Raw genomic sequence first — 16,885 nt, 5'->3', positions numbered from 1 at the left:
AGGAATACTAGGGACAAACAACAAAAGGAGGCCTACACATTTGTGAGCTCTGAAAGATATCTGTCTTTGCAAAATGCTGGACTTGGTCTGATGTTTCACTTCCAGTTTGATTGTTTCATATACTTTTTAAAAAGAAGTCTTTCCTAATATAGTGTTTTCTGTTGAGCTGCCATGTCTGAGGGCTGTTTTATGCTCAAAACAGGAAGATCTGGGTTCATGGGAGAAATCACAGAAATTATCCATGCATCTGCCCATGTATAGCTAAGCAGAGTTAAGTGAAAGCGTCACCTCTCTGTTTCTAATGAAATGGTACATCTACGTCTAATCAAATCAATGACATTTCCAGCTAAGATTAAAATCCTCATGGTTGAGTTGCCTTTTACTTTGCGGGAGAGGGCCAGGCAGAGGGTAAGCGAGGAACCTTATCTACCTTTCAACTGCAACCTACCATTTGTTCCCCACAGTAAAACAACTCGATTCACAATAAGTCATCTGAAAGACATAACCTTTGAAAGTTAACGATTCTTCATTGAGCGGGGCTTAATATACAGATTGCATTGGAGGGAGAAGTACAGTTCTGCCCTTAAACATTTTCAAAGCGGAAATTAATGGGTAAAATTCTGCCCTGCTCCTATGGAATAACACCCAGAGGCAAGGACGTAATACATGGAATACATAACGGCTTCGCACTGCTTCATGGGAAGGCCAGTCCTGATTGTTCTGAATATGGAAGCATCTGCCATCTATGGAATCGACTGCCTTACACAACAGTTTCACACTGCATCATGGGAAAGCTGCCTTAGTCCTTCTGAGAGTACTGTTCCACAGCTAAAGGTAAAGGTAAAGGTACCCCTGCCCATACGGGCCAGTCGTGTCCGACTCTAGGGTTGTGCGCCCATCTCACTTAAGAGGCCAGGGGCTAGCGCTGTCCGCAGACACTTCCGGGTCACGTGACCAGCGTGACAAGCTGCATCTGGCGAGCCAGCGCAGCACACGGAGACGCCGTTTACCTTCCCGCTAGTAAGCGGTCCCTATTTATCTACTTGCACCCGGGGGTGCTTTCGAACTGCTAGGTTGGCAGGCACTGGGACCGAGCAACGGGAGCGCACCCCGCCACGGGGATTCGAACCGCTGACCTGACAATCGGCAAGTCCTAGGCGCTGAGGTTTTACCCACAGCGCCACCCGCGTCCCTGTTCCACAGCTACTGCTATGCTATTTACCACGATGGTATTATTACTTTTTCTTAATGTTGGAGGTACAGAATTGTTTTGCAAATAAATAAATAAAATCAAACCTTGCTGAAGATTGGACAGCTAAGAAACAAAATATGTAGTGTAAAAACCCTTGTTGTAGAGAAATGACATAAAGGAGCCGAAGGGCAATTGCAAAATGTATTTAATAATTTAAAAAATATATTACTAAAGGAAGATGTGCTGCTAGCAGCGAAGTTAATAAAACCTTTACTCATTCATTTTTCAAGCCCTTCTCTAGGTGTAAGATAATGTAAGCAACAATTGCCAAGCATCATATAATAAAATTGCTTCACTGTATGCATATGTAGAGGAGGGGAATATTATAAACACTACTATGTAGCACTTATTTATGGGCAGCGTCAGAGAAGTCAACTAAGAAAAACAGAACATATTGGATAATAAGCGTCAGTAAGTTGCACGGGCTAAAAAGCATTCAGCTGCAAGGTTGCAGGATTTCCATCCCATCACATTCCGGTGGGACTTGCACTAAACTCACAGCAAAGACTCACTTTTTTGTTAAGGTAGTATGGGTCGAGATCCTCCAAGGGCTCCGACACCATTCCCGGAGGTATGTCTCCATAGATAAAGGGCAGTGATTTGCCAGCCTCCAAGTCACTATTGGGTTTTGGTTTGTTTTCATCGTCGTCGATGTCTTTGCGCTCTTGTTTGGGCTTCTTCGCTTTTTCCTCAGCGATGCGTTGTTCAATAGCTGCCAGCGATTCTTTCGTGAAAAAGCGGAAGCTGTCAGGTCCTGGTGGTACCAGCACTGATTGCGCCATCTTTTCATCCTGCACTTCTTAATTACAGTTGTGTCCCATGTATAAAAAAGTGCTAGGAGACACAAAACATAGGAGTTAGAGAGAGAGAGAGAGAGAGAGAGAGAGAGAGAGAAACTTATTGGATTTAAATCCTGCCCTTCCTCCCAAAGGAGTCCAGGATGGCAAAAACAACCCCAATTTATTTCAAAAAGCGTTTTAAAAACAGTCAAGACATTCTAAAAACAGTTACGGTTAAAAACATTGCTTTATCCAGTGATCTGAGGGTTGCCATGAGCAGTATTCTTTAGCCACCAATAGCCTGGGTAAACATGAATGTTTTCCAATTCCTGGAAGTTAATAATGGTGGCGACAAACTCACCAAAGAGGGCTTTTCACAAATGGAGAGCCACCACTGAGAAGCCTCTGTCATCGATCAACACCAACTGAGCAGGCCCCGATGGCTGCATCACCAACAAGGCCTCATCTACAAATTATAGGGTCATTTAGGGATTTATATGCGACAATGAACATGCTAAATTGGGCCTGATAGCTCACTGGCTGTCACACTGGTTGTTGATTGATTGAGTTTGTATACTGTCGTACTTTGGAAGTTGAACAGAATCTCTTCCGGAAGTCTGTTTGACTTCCAAAACGTTCGGAAACCAAGGCGCAGCTTCCGATTGGCTCCTGCAGCTCCTGCAGCCAATCGGAAGCCGTGTCGGACGTTCAGGTTCCAAAGGACATTCACAAACTGGAACACTCACTTCCAGGTTTGCGGTGTTCGGGAGCCAAAATGTTTGACTCGCAAGGCGTTCAGGATCCAAGGCATGACTGTACTGCCCTTCATCCAAAGATCACAGGGCAGTTCACAACATAAAAATATAAAATGAAAACACAAAATACATAATAAAAATAATAACAAAACAAAACCAATACTCTCCCCTCCCCCCCCCCAAAAAAACCAACCCACATTTAAAAGGACATAGAATGTTAATCAGCCAAAGGCCTGGTTGAAGAAAAACCTTTGCCTGGTTTCTAAAAACTTATCAAACAGCTTGTTAGCTAGGCAGGTGGATGTTTTCCTTTGCTGTAGTCCTCGCCTGTAAAATGAGGTGTAATCATCTACATCACAAGGACTTTAAGGGAATAAAAATAACATTCCTAATATGTTAAGTGCTATTTTAGTCTTCCCATTACAGATTAGAAATCAATACAGTTTGCAAAATTCACTCAAGCACAACAACTCTATGCTAATAACACAGTAGCACATGGTCTCATCAAGCTGCCCATTCACTAACCTAGCAGCATTCTGCAGCCAATGTGGACTGTCTTCAAGGGCAGCCCCACGTGGAGCACACTAACGTAGTCCAAGCAGGTCACTAGAGAACGGACAACTGAGGCCAGGCTATCCCAGCCCAGGAACAACAGTTAGCTGGAAAACCAGTCTAATCTGGGCATACACATTCTTAGCCACAGAATCCTCTTGAGACATCACTGACAAAGTGGGTTACTGGAATAATCCCAGATTATGAACCCATTTTTTTCTGTGGGGAGTATAACCCCTCCCAGAACAAGTCATATATCCTAGTTCCAGGATATGGGAACCTCCCACCTTCCCACAGCAGTTTTTTCTTATTGGGATTCAGTCTCAATTGAGGGGCTCCCATCCAGTCCAGAGCTGGATTTAGGGGACCGGAACCGATTTGGTCACACTGGGTGTGGAGCCTCGGGGACACCACAACTATGATTTGGAGTGGAGCAAGAGGCAGCACGCCGAGTTTGGGCTCTACACAGGTCTCCGCTGACATTTGAGACTCCAAGGTCCACTACTGAGTAAAAGGCTGAATTCTGGAGTCAGCAAAATAATACCTGAGTATCTTCTCATATTGAACGCAGTGCACAGGATCAAACTTGTCTTTCTGCCTACTACAGAAGTGCATAGCATATATGCATATACCTTCCAACATTTCTCTGATGAAAATAGGGATGTCCTATTCTATCATTAGGGACGTGGGTGGCACTATGTGTTAAACCATAGAGCCTAGAGCTTGTGGATCAGAAGGTCGGCAGTTCGAATCCCCGCGACGGGGTGAGCTCCTGTTGCTCGGTCCCTGCTCCTGCCAACCTAGCAGTTCGAAAGCACATCAAAGTGCAAGTAGATAAATAGGTACCGCTCTAGCGGGAAGGTAAACGGCATTTCCGTGCGCTGCTCTGGTTTGCCAGAAGTGGCTTAGTCATGCTGGCCACATGACCCGGAAGCTGTACGCCGGCTCCCTCGGCCAATAAAGCAAGATGAGCGCCGCAACCCCAGAGTCGGCCACGACTGGACCTAATGGTCAGGGGTCCCTTTACCTTTAGAGGCCACCCTCAGATTCCTAGATATAAATATCAAATTGCCCAGAAACTGGGCACCTAGCTATCAATATGATAGCCTAATAGTCAGGGGTAACTTTACCTTTACCTTTATTCTATTATTAATAATAATAATAATAATAATAATAATAATAATAATAATAATATCACCATCATCATCATCATCGTTTTATTTATACCCCGCCCATCTGACTGGGTTGCCCCAGCCACTCTGGCGGACTTCCAACACATATAAAAACATAACAAAACATTAAACATTAGAAACTTCCCTTTACAGGGCTGCCTTCAGATGTCTTCTAAAGGTTTTCTCCTTGGCTTGGAGGTCACTTAACTCCATACCCTCTGATGAAAATAGGGGTGTCCTAAGGAAAAGTGGGACATTCTGGGGTCAAATCAGAAAGCAGGACAGCTTCTGTAAATCTGGGACTGTCCCTGGAAAATGGGGACACTTGGAGGGGCTGTAAACAATACCCCCTCAGCCACCAGGTCAAGCGGTTTTTGTCCTAGGAAAATAGCTGTCCTGTAAGACATAAAGGCCATGAGGCGAGGGGATTTTCTACGTATGGTGATGGGGGCAATAGCTGCCTATGGTGACAAAAGGTCACCCCAATAAATCTGTCAAATAGTCTGGCAGCTACCTTTGCTGGTATGCTGAGTCAGCTAAGTTAGGGAGTGTTTTAAAAAGAAGCATTTCCGTATTATTAGAGTCTAGGGCTGGAGGGGTGGGATTTGCATCACTTCCTGTTCACTGCCACCACAGAGAGGCCATTAAAGGTAAAGGTACCCCTGCCCGTACGGGCCAGTCTTGACAGACTCTAGGGTTGTGCGCTCATCTCACTCTAGAGGCTGGGAGCCAGCGCTGTCCGCAGAAACTTCCGGGTCACGTGGCCAGCGTGATGAAGCTGCTCTGGCGAGTCAGAGCAGCACACGGAAATGCCGTTTACCTTCCCGCTAGTAAGCGGTCCCTATTTATCTACTTGCACCCGGGGGTGCTTTCGAACTGCTAGGCTAACAGGCGCTGGGACCGAGCAACGGAAGCGCACCCCGCCACGGGGATTCGAACCGCCGACCATGTGAATTACTGTCACCTAAAAGATTCAGTGGTATGGCACTCCTGCTGCACCCAGAGGAATGTGATATATATATGCATATACAGTGGTACCTCAGGTTAAGTACTTAATTCGTTCCGGAGGTTTGTTCTTAAGCTGAAACTGTTCTTAACCTGAAGCACCACTTTAGCTAATGGGGCCTCCTGCTGCCGCCGCACTGCCAAAGCACAATTTCTGTTCTCATCCTGAAGCAAAATTCTTAACCTGAAGCACTATTTCTGGGCTAGCGGAGTCTGTAACCTGAAGCGTATGTAAGCTGAAGTGTATGTAACCCGAGGTACCACTGTATTCACAAGGAGCAAGGAATGGGGCTTGGACACTTGAATACAGCACCGTCCCACCAAAAAACAGTACATAGATTTAGGGATGGGAGGAATCCTTAATTGAATTATGGGCTTCGTATAATAACAACAGTCAAACCCTATTCTTAAAAATTAAGCCTATTACTTTCAAATGTAAGCATTTTATTTTTTTTCCTCCCAGAACTGAGAATGGAAATCTTTTCAACGCATATGTCGCTGAAAAATAAAAATAATCCGATGAAAAAGATGCTTAAAGCTTAAATCCAAAGCGTAATCTGTGCCACATCCTATTTTTGTTTTTATATACATATATATAAACCAACCCAACCACCCTGAATAAGCAAAGCACATTATCCAAACAATTAAATAGTAACAGCAACAGAAGATTAACAGCTTGAGTGCCAGATGATCTATCGGAATAGCAGTGATAAGATGAATATGGCACGCGGCGAAGGAGACTGCAGCCTTAAAACATTATCTCCCGCCCCCCAGGGATATACAAAACAAGTGTCCATCGGCTTCGCGCCTCGGAGTCCCCCTCTTTGGGGATTAGCTGCAGCCTCTCTCTCCTCCCTCTCCGTCTCCAGTAACACAGACAAACACACCACACTCCTGCAGGTGTGCACCAGGAAAACAGGTTTTGGTGCCGCGGACGAAGCGCACCTGCGGCGCCTCCGATGTGCAAAGGTTCCCTGTCACAGGCAAAACATGCGCGGTCCGAAAAGGCGGCGACGGGAACGTTAGCAATAAAAATGGGATAGTGGGTAGAAAACCATGTCCAGGACACAGCGCGCGCGCACACACACACACACACACACACACGCGGTCCTTTTGTCAAGACTGCAGAGGCATAAGTCATGCATTATTACCCTTATTATAGGATCGTTCACTTATGGGGGTTTGGCACACGATCCTCGTGAAGATGCAGCAAAAACGCCACCATCCTTTCTTCCTTCTTTATTTTGTGCGCGCGGGGGGGGGGCGAGTAGCGATGTTGCTTTTTATTATTTTTTAATGTGATTCTCCTTCAACAGACCACACCTAACTTCCTGCTTAAAGGATCTTGGTTACAGAAGTAAAAACGAGCATTTCCTGTGCAAAGAAGGAGCCACTCGGCGTTTGAAACTCCACAAGGTGGCGCGCGCACGCGATGGCAAGGCGTTGGGCGAGACCTCTTTGCGGGGGACGCTGGAAGAAGCCTCCCAGATCTGAGTGTTTTTCAAGCCCCGAGGCTTTTGGGTTTCAAAGGAAGGGTTTTAAGGGGGAGGCGTTTTCTTACGCTCCCCCAAAAAAGCTCCTATACGATGCACCGCGGTTCACCAGAAACAAACAAGAAAGATGTACGTGAAGCTGATTAGCAGACGTGGGTGAACGGAGCGGGTAGTTTGCAGTTTTAGGATCAGTCGGAATTAATGTGGAATATGGAACGGTGTTTGGAGGGCTTTCCAGTTCAAATGGTGCATGGGGAAGAAAGAGAAATGAGACTCAATCTCAGGGACGTGGGTTCGAGCCCCACGTCGGGCAAAAAAAATTCCAGCTTTTTAGGTGGTGGACTAGATGACCCTCGTGGTTCCTTCCAACTCTACAATTCTGTGGTTCTGTTATTCATAAGATGCTCCAACGTGTTGCCACCCACATCACACAGGGGAGAAAAAACCCTTTACTTCTTTAACGCTATGTATAATAAAGTATGGGATTCGCTGCCACAAGCTGTGATGATGGCCTCTCCCCCTGCTGCCTGCAGGAAAAGTCACTGAAATTTGTAGTAGCACTGAAACTTATGCCTAATCTTTATCCTCCCGTTGCACTTGTGCTTTTACATATAGATTGGAATACTCGCTGTAAGCCATCCTTCCTTTTGCAAGGTGCAACTGCACATAGCAGCATCTATTTTTGTGGAGACTTAAGTTGTGCTTCTTCATTTTCTTGGGGGGGCGAATAAAAATAAAAATGAATGAAAGCTTTCCCCCATCAGAAACCTCTTGTGCACTGCGTGGATTTCATCGCATGAGGAGAAAAACAAACCCCTGTTACCAGGGAATCTAAAAAGCATCCCTTGCCATAAATGATGGAGTAGTGACTTTCTAGAGCCGGTCTGACTGCACTGTGTACTCATCATCAGGCTCCAGAGACCAGGAATAATAGTACAGTGCAGCTGGCTCTTTGTGCTCTTGTGTGCTCCACATCACAATAGGTGGTGGAGGGTGTGGGTGCCTGGACTGTTGATGCACTCAGGTGAGAGAAGCCAGGCTTGCCCACCTATTGGCTGTTCCTTCCAATTCATGCTGAGTGGTGACATTTTGATATGGCACTACATAGCCTTTTTGATATGTCTGGAGAGAGTGGCGATGTTGGAGAGGACTGTGTACGGGTGCCACCACGATACACTTTACATAGCGGATCTCTTCATTGACACAGTGGAAAACTCGCAGGTGTCCAGATATTGATCATTGGCTCTGCTGGCTGGAGCTGATGCAGGTTAAGAGTCCAGTGACATCTGCAAGGCCACAAGTTCCCCACCGCTGACCTAGAAGTTTCATCAACTGCAGATTGTGACAGTCCACTTTTTGATGGAACAACTGCTCCAGTCAGTGTGTGCAACAGCTTTAAATGGAATGGGACAGGCATCCATGTCTGGCAGAAATCAGAGGTCATGAGAGACTTCTTAACAATATCTCCCATGCACAATGTTCTGCCTCTCTCTCTGTGTGTGTCTCTTGACATCAAGGAAATGTATAAAACTATGGGATTTCCTCTCCAGGGAGCTCCAACAACCTGTGTGTGTCCCCAAGGAGTGTTTACAAGCAAAGTCTTGTGGTTCTTTCTGAGCTGGCTTTGGGAACTATGGTTATAAGATATGTTGATGCTTATTGTATTGTATTTTTGTTCTGGTTTTGTGGTTTTCTTTCTTCTCTAATAAATTTGCAATAACATCAATTTAAAAAGATACAGAGGAAATGTGTGGGTTTAAAATGCTTCTTGCATTTCTAGCTATTTAATGTTGTGCCCTGGTAATGGACTGGACAAGAGCCAACAAACTGAAGCTCAGTCCAGATTAATTCATTATGTGTCTTTAGGTGCCAGGCAGAAACGTTTCTCTTTAACCAGGCCTTTGGCTGATTAACATTCTATGGCCTTTTAAATGTGGGGTTTTTTTGGGGGGGGGGTATTGATTTTGTTTTGTTTTTGTTTTTATTATGTATTTTGTGTTCTCATTTTGTATTTTTATGTTGTGAACCACCCTGCGATCTTTGGATGAAGGGCTGTATACAAGTTTTATCTTTATTATTAACAACAACAACAATAATGGAATACAAAAGGGTATTTGTACATTTCTCCTTCTAGTATACTGGCTGTCCCAGATCTTCAGGATGTGGTGGGATATACACTGAGAGAAGTGCGTACTTGCCTGTTCCTTCATACAAAATGAGAAATCCATCAGTATGTGGGTGCTCTTTAGATGTTTAATAGCCTATCTCCTGATATGTCACTGAGACTTGGTTAGTCAGGTTAGAAGAATAAAATCAAACTTGTTTAAAGTTCAGTCTTAATTGCACTTCACAGTTAAAGGCAGGAAGTAGATGGGAGAGCTATTATATGCTTTCTGGGTATGCCAATGACAAGGCAGGTTTTCTTATTGATTTTTGCCTGCCTTCACTTCAGCTTCTGGTTGGTTAAGGGACTTAAACTAGCAATTTTGTCTGTCTCCATAGCTCTGTGTCCTGTTGCTTTGACAACAAAGCAAGATGGATAGAGAGAAGTGGGAAGAGGACTGGTGGACAGCTAAGAGAAAAGAGAACAGGAACTAAACCGGGATCACGTTTTTAAAAAGGAAAAAAGAGAGAGGATCGTCTTGTTGCAGAAACCACTGTCTCTCTGCAGAAAGCACTGTTTAGGGCTGTCCAATAGGCATGATGAAATACAGAACTGCTTATCCCCGAGGTAGTTAATTTTCAAGAGTTACGTAAGGAAAGCTGAGTGATTATTAATGTATGGACCTGCATTTCTGTGGGAGTTAAAACCGAATCTCTTCGTGTGTGTTATTTTCTGCATGGATAATCTTAAGAGTCTTAACAACCGTGCTTTTGCACATAGGTAACTTGGAACTCTCTGTTTCTCCCACCAACAACCCACCCCCAAAATGGGGAAAGCCACATGACCCTTTGTGAGAGTAAAGCCTGGTCTTAAATTTTGAGCAAAATAAATAAGACAGATGGTGGCAATTTAAACTCAAATGGCAGGAAGTGCACTCTGGAGTGTGAGAGAACAGTGGATACAGAATACAAGAATCGAAACATTTGCATTGCATAGGTAGAATGTGGCGATTATACCGTTTGGGTGGGCAAGTCCTGCAATATGTTTTTAAATCCATTTTAAAACAATCCAGCAGCCTACAGTGAAGGAGATGTTGCTGTCTTCAGGTTATCTGGATTTTCGGCCTGCTTCTTCCGTATATCATCCACAATCCATGCACACTGCTGGGTTGCAACATCCAGTGGCGTATCGTGGGGGGTGCAGGGGGGGCCGGCCGCACCGGGCGCAACATCTGGGGTTAGGGCAAATCCATGGGTTAGGGGGCGCAAATCCACAGGTTAGGGGGCGCAAATCCACGGGTTAGGGGGCGCAAATTACTTGCCTTGCCCTGGGTGCTGACAACCCACGCTACGCCACTGGCAACATCCAAACGTCTGTGAGCGCAAAGGCCTTTCACTTTGTCTGAGCAGAAAAACAGAGGAAGCGCCTTTTGTCTTCCATGTGCTGGCAGAACTTTGTATCCTGTAGCAAGCAGTTGGTGAGGGTAGCAGCTTGTGTATGGAAAGGGTGGGCAGATTCTTCAGAAATCTGAAGATGGTAAAAGCCATTTCACAGTAGCTTTTTTTTTAGGCCATAGCAATCAATATTAGCCAGGGCTGGAACAAAACTGCAGACCTATGATACATTTAAGAGTACCCACAATTTGCAATGTGAATGCGGAAATTGTTCAAAAATATCTACAGCCACATGTGTGCTAGTGGATAATATTACACCTGCTTGTTATCAGAATGGGCATTCACATCAATGGGAGGGGACCCCTTTTATTTCCTGTGTTCCAGAATACATTGCTAACAAGTACAGAGCAGGAGCCTAAAGCCAATCATGCAGACAACTGACATTTATCAAGGAGCAAGTGTGATTGTGTATCTCAGAAATCAGCCCAGAGAAACACTCTAGATATCCATACCTAATTTGGGCCACATGCTGCTATCAATGTCTTTCTTTTACAAAAGGTCTTTAAAATGTAACTTTCATGTTCATTGCCCCTGTGTGTTCAGGGTGGAAGTTAGGATGGCTTTATGGAATGAACATGAATACTTGCCCTGTGCTGTACAATGCTGTGGGTACAAGCAAACAAATGGGTGGCTGATAAATCTTCATACCTGCATCTTGAGCACAGATATATAAAATAGCGTCTATTATGCACTCACTGGGAGAAATGGCAATGTGGAGCCGCTGCAAATGCTTTAAGTGGGATGCAAGTTGTGCTCTGCTCAGGGACTTGTTGGAAGGTTTGTGTTGTGTATCTCATGGCTTTTCTGTTCCTTGAGAATAGCTACCAGCTGAGGCATATGCACCAGCCATTTGCAGCAGGGATGAAGAACTCGTGCCTCTTCAGACGTTGTTGGGCTCCAACTCCCATCAGCCCCAGCTGGCCTAGCCTATGTTCAAGGATGATGGGAGTTGTGGTCCCAACAACACATGGAGGGCCACAGGTTCCCTGCTCATAATCTACACAGGAACAAACCACGCGTTGTGCACGTAGAAGGTTCCAGGTTCAATGTTGAGCATCCCCAGTTTTAAAGACCTTAGAGAGATACTGACAGAGTAGGTCTTGCTAGGCTAAACAAGCAAATAGCATATGCTTCAATATGTTGAGTCCCAAAACTGGGATGCATGCCTTCCCAGCAGTGTTCCTGCAGGAGTCATGTGATGTGCAGGAGATCACAGAACCCAAAAGACACACTTTTTTGGAAGGGTCAATGCTCTTGCATGAGTGTACGGCACACACAAAAATGTATGTTTTGGGGCACTGTGCAAGACCGCAGCCTGGAAAAGGGTTTTATTTGAGGGAAGATCTCAGTTTGGAATTGCGCAAGATCACGGTGCTCTCACCGCTGTGCTCTCGTGGGTCAAAACGGGATGTCTTCTGTTTTCTTTCCAAGACACTTGTGGAACATGAACTAGCCTGACCTGGTATAAGTATTGGTTTGGATTTTGTGATCCTCTCCACCATCTCACCTGATGAGTTACTGATTTTGCATTTTTAATTGTACTTGCATTTAGAAAGCAAAACTTTAAAAAGATGCAAATTTTACAAGCTGTAGTATTGTGAGACATGTAGAAAAGTCCCCCTGCCCCAACCATCAAAAGTTGTTGAACTGAACTATATGGGGCAGGGGTGGAACCCATAAAATGCACAGGCTACAATCCTAAACACACCTTCTGTATGCCAGCACTGTATGCCAACACTCTGTAGCAGATTTTGAGGGTGCACAGAGAATAGAAAGGGAAGGTTACAGGGCATGAGCAGAAGTCTGCAGTGCTGGCAGAGCAACAGTGTTGCATGCCACCTTTACACCCAAATGAAGGCACTGGAAATAGTCATCATATTAATTGTAACATGACTATGAAGAGCTGCATGCATACTGTAAATAGATGTGCTTCCTAGGTATAGGTAAAGGTAAACGGACCCCTGACAGTTAAGTCCAGTTGCGAACGACTCTGGGGTTGCGGCGCTCATCTCACTTTACTGGCCATGGGAGCCGGCGTTTGTCCACAGACAGCTTTCCGGGTCATGTGGCTAGCATGACTAAGCAGCTTCTGGCGAAACCAGAGCAGTGCACAGAAACGCCGTTTACCTTCCCGACAGAGTGGTACCTATTTATCTCCTTGCACTTTGACATGCTTTCGAACTGCTAGGTTGGCAGGAGCTGGGACCGAGCAACGAGATCCCACCCCATTGCGTGGATTTGAACCGCCAACCTTCTGATCGGCAAGCCCAAGAGGCTCAGTGGTTTAGACCACAGTGCCACCCACGTCCCGCTTCCTAGGTATAGCAACTTGGAAAAAGTTAATTGCAACTTTTATTTTAGATTTGACTGGTATAATATCTATCCTGGTTGCCCAACCTGGCATGCTGTTTTGTTCATTTGTTGCGCTGCTAGTTAATTTTATGAAAAATTGACCTCATTTCCACATCACCTTCATCTGTAGTTGCACAAAACTATGGTTTAAATGTGAACAGGCAGCATGGCTGATGCAGACTGTGGAAATTGTACATGCTTTACTCCCCTCCTTCTGCTGTTCTTCGCCTGGGAGTAAGTCAATGCTCTAGCTTAGTGTTACGAGTAAACCTGCGCTTGGTGTTTCTCTCCGGACTAGCTACAAGATTTCTTCTTGTTTACCACTCATGGTTTCTTTGTGGGAAACAAACCACAAGCCTGGGGTTCAGAAGGAATGCTAAGCTAAATCATGCTCCAATGCTGGCAGGAGCAAAATCTCCATGATGTTACCAGAGTGTACTTGTACTAGCACACTGCATGTACATATTTAAACCTTAGTTCAGTTTTCATTGTGGTTTAAAGTGACATGCAAATGAGGCCAATGACTTTCTAAAACCAGGACATTTTCTGCAGAAAAATGGAGTCAAGGGAAATTTTCCAGCCCACCTCCCTGGGTTTAACGCAGTAAGAATTGTTAGACAGTGGGAGCGACTCCCTCGGGAGGTGGTGGACTCTCCTTCCTTGGAGGTTTTTAAGCAGAGGTTGGATGGCCATCTGCCACAGATGCTTTAGCTGATATTCCTGCATTGCAGGGGGTTGGACTAGATGACCCCTGGTGTACCTTCCAACTCTACAATTCTACGATTCTTTTATTCTAACCCTGCACTGATGGCAGAAGTGCGTAAGGTGCAGCTTAAGCAAGGTTGCTATGGTTTAGCGCAGCAAACCTAAATGGCTCAAGCAAATGAACCTAAAAATGGATAAGAAAAGGGGAAAAGTCATTAGAGTTGACCTCCGCTGCTGATAATGCTCACATCAGCTTCCCTCAGAGCTCTAGAGGAAAGCTAAAAGAGGTAGAAAACGACAGCTGCACATATGGTCTCAATGTTACTGGGTTAGGCAATTGCCTCTTATTTTTCATTATTGGTAATACTAACATTTATTTGGCACAACCAGCTAACCAGGAAGGCTTAAACAAATGCAATAAAAGTAAAGGTACCCCTGCCCGTACGGGCCAGTCTTGCCAGACTCTAGGGTTGTGCGCTCATCTCACTCTATAGGCCGGGAGCCAGCGCTGTCCGCAGACACTTCTGGGTCACGTGGCCAGCGTGACAAGCTGCATCTGGTGAGCCAGCGCAGCACACGGAATGCCGTTTACCTTCCCGCTGGTAAGCGGTCCCTATTTATCTACTTGCACTTAAGGGTGCTTTCGAACTGCTAGGTTGGCAGGCGCTGGGACCGAACGATGGGAGCGCACCCCGCCGCGGGGATTCTAACCGCCGACCACGCGATTGGCAAGTCCTAGGCGCTGAGGTTTTACCCACAGCAAACAAATGCAATAGCAGCAGCTGAATATGCAAGTCATCCTTCCCTTCCCTGTATTGCAGTAAACAGACCCCCCCCCCCTTTTTTTTTAATTGGGGCACTTGGCAGGATTCAGACTTGTCATTTTCAAACATGATAAATAGTCATTCTGTTTAGGTGGCTCTTGCATGCAGTCATACATGGAAGGCTACTGGTCTCCATCTCCTTGGATTCAACAAAGACTCCAAAACAATATGAAGCATGACTTCAAACAAGATTTAAAAAACACAGCATCCAACTATTGAAACAGTTCAGCAGCATGCATAAAAATATATCTGTCTAGGCTTGCACCAAATGCCTGTGTGAAAATATGTTTTCAGCTGATGTTGAAAAATCACTGGGGGTGGGGGGCACCGCAGAGAAGATCCTAAGACAATTTACCATACAACAGGCTACACTTGTTGATGGGACCATTAGAAGACCCTCCTTGGCTGATCCCCAGGCAGGTAAGCAGCCTTCATTGTAAACCACTTGCTGGATTAAGGGCAGCAGGCCTAAATCAGGTGTGTGCTTCAGTAGGGATGCTGCCTATCCACAATGCATGCACTTGGATATAGATTCAAATGTCGATCTTGATGTAGATGGTAACTTGTGCATTCAGTTGAAAACCATACAGAACAGGTAAATCATCATTTGCACTCAGATATACACATATCCATTTACCCCCATGCCCCTTAAACCTATGAAACGACATTCTTCACATTTACAGTGTTTCTCAAACTTGAGTCGCCAACTGTTGTTGGACTACAACTCCCATCATCCCTAGCTAGCAGGACCAGGGGTCCAGGGATGATGGGAACTGCAGTCCAACAACAGCTGGAGACCCACATTTGAGAAATACTCTGGAGGAGGAGTGTGGGTGAACCAAGCTTAGTTCTGTACCCTTCACCCAAAATCCCTTGACTTGAGAGGGGCAATTTATTCCTCACCGCAAATTGTTAAATGATGAAGATGCAATCCCTTTGGTAGCTTAAAAGTTCTTTTGGGGAACAGTGGAATGGGACTTAGAGAATGTACACTTTGTATGGTGTGCATCAGATTCTTATTTCCCCCTTTGCAGCCACAGGATGAAGAGATGTTGCCTGTGAGAGCAGCACATCTGCAGTCGCAATGTCCAGGCAGGACCTTGGAGCAGATATCAAGGGTGGCACGCTGCAGAAGGAACAGGAGTACTTCCAAATGTAGTAGGTAAGTAATACCACTTAGTGTCTAAAGAGCCCTGCCTCCCATAAAACCATTAAGGGTTTGAAATTGCCTAACTGCACAGCCTCCCATATCTGCTGGGTGTTGGGGTGTTTTTTTGTATTGTTATTTTGATATTTTTTTAAAAACAGGATTTTACCATATACTTGCTGTGTTCCTCACACATATAGGGGTCAACTCTGGCCCTGGCTATTCTCCCCACCCACAGCCCATTTCGACACACAGTGTGACAGTCTCCTTTTAAATTTCCGGGAGTGGTTAGTTGGTTGCCTGTTTTATTTGTCTGACGTGTTGCAGGCAGGAATTCAGCTGGTGTGACTCTGTTTCCAACAAGGCGATTTCAATGATGTGGAAATTCATGAACTGCACGCTTTTCACACCCTCGAATCACCCATGCTAGAGAAAAGTTGCACTTGCTAGGTTTCTGCCTGCTGGGCCTTTGTTGAAGGCGCTGGACTCCAGTTGCTAGAGGGGGCCAGCCAGGTTGTCTTTCCACAGGACCATTCTAAAGCATGCACTGACTGCATTTTAGTCTTGGAGATGGGGAACTTTCAGTAGCAATAAGACAGTTATGCTGTTTTCCACTGAAAATGCAAAAAAGCAAACAAACAGCCCACCACAAATCACAATACTGCAAAGTGTGCATTCCTATCCCAAACAACTAAAAACCACCTAAGAAAAAAAACCACCCACCTTAAAAGAATACTAAGAAAAATAGCATGACATGAAAGTGATTTGAAGAAGAAACCATGGACTGCTGCTAAGTAACTAATGATGCCACAAAACTGTAGGTGTATATTGCAAGCACAGTTGCAAAGAATGCTGGGGGAAGGGGAAGCACTGCCATTTTTAAAAAAGACACATAATATAGTACTTTGCTCTTGTGAAGAAAATGTGCAGGCTGCACCACAAATATACCTTTGATGTGCAAACGAGAAAACCGGCCCTGTGCAGAATGGATTAAAGAGTCCACTTTGATACTGCAGTTGGGAGTGGGGGGATGAGTCAAGTGTGTGTAGCAAGCTGCACGAGAGAGACGTTAAAAGTTTGCAAACAGGAACAAAGCCTTCCCTGCCTTCCCTGGATTAGCCGGCAGGCATCTCATTTAAGAGCTCCTGCTTAAGGAGAGGCATTTGCTGAATCCTATCTGGTGGTCCTTTTGCTGTGTCACCTGAGAATGCTAAGCCACAGCTACAGATGGGATTAGTCATCCTGAACTGCTAAAAACGTTGATGAACAAATGCAGAGAATGGATGGTGTC

At 45.1% G+C, this 16,885-nt stretch overlaps 1 protein-coding gene across 2 annotated transcripts in view; it reads right to left on the bottom strand.

Annotated features, from left to right (window-relative positions):
• The window catches only part of LOC114605862 (sodium channel protein type 2 subunit alpha), a 94,983-nt gene that overhangs the window by 54,668 nt on the left and 23,430 nt on the right, over positions 1–16,885 (bottom strand). For both annotated transcript variants that reach the window (XM_077936846.1, XM_077936850.1), the window contains exon 2: positions 1,765–2,086. In XM_077936846.1, the coding sequence (XP_077792972.1) occupies positions 1,765–2,034 (270 nt within the window). In that variant the 5' untranslated portion in view covers positions 2,035–2,086. The remainder of the gene's footprint in view (positions 1–1,764; positions 2,087–16,885) is intronic.

Source organism: Podarcis muralis, chromosome 1 (genome assembly GCF_964188315.1).
Source record: "Podarcis muralis chromosome 1, rPodMur119.hap1.1, whole genome shotgun sequence".
Classification (NCBI taxonomy): Eukaryota; Metazoa; Chordata; class Lepidosauria; order Squamata; family Lacertidae; genus Podarcis; species Podarcis muralis.
Note: the sequence above shows the minus strand (reverse complement) of the source record. Positions and strands in the feature narration are given on the sequence as shown.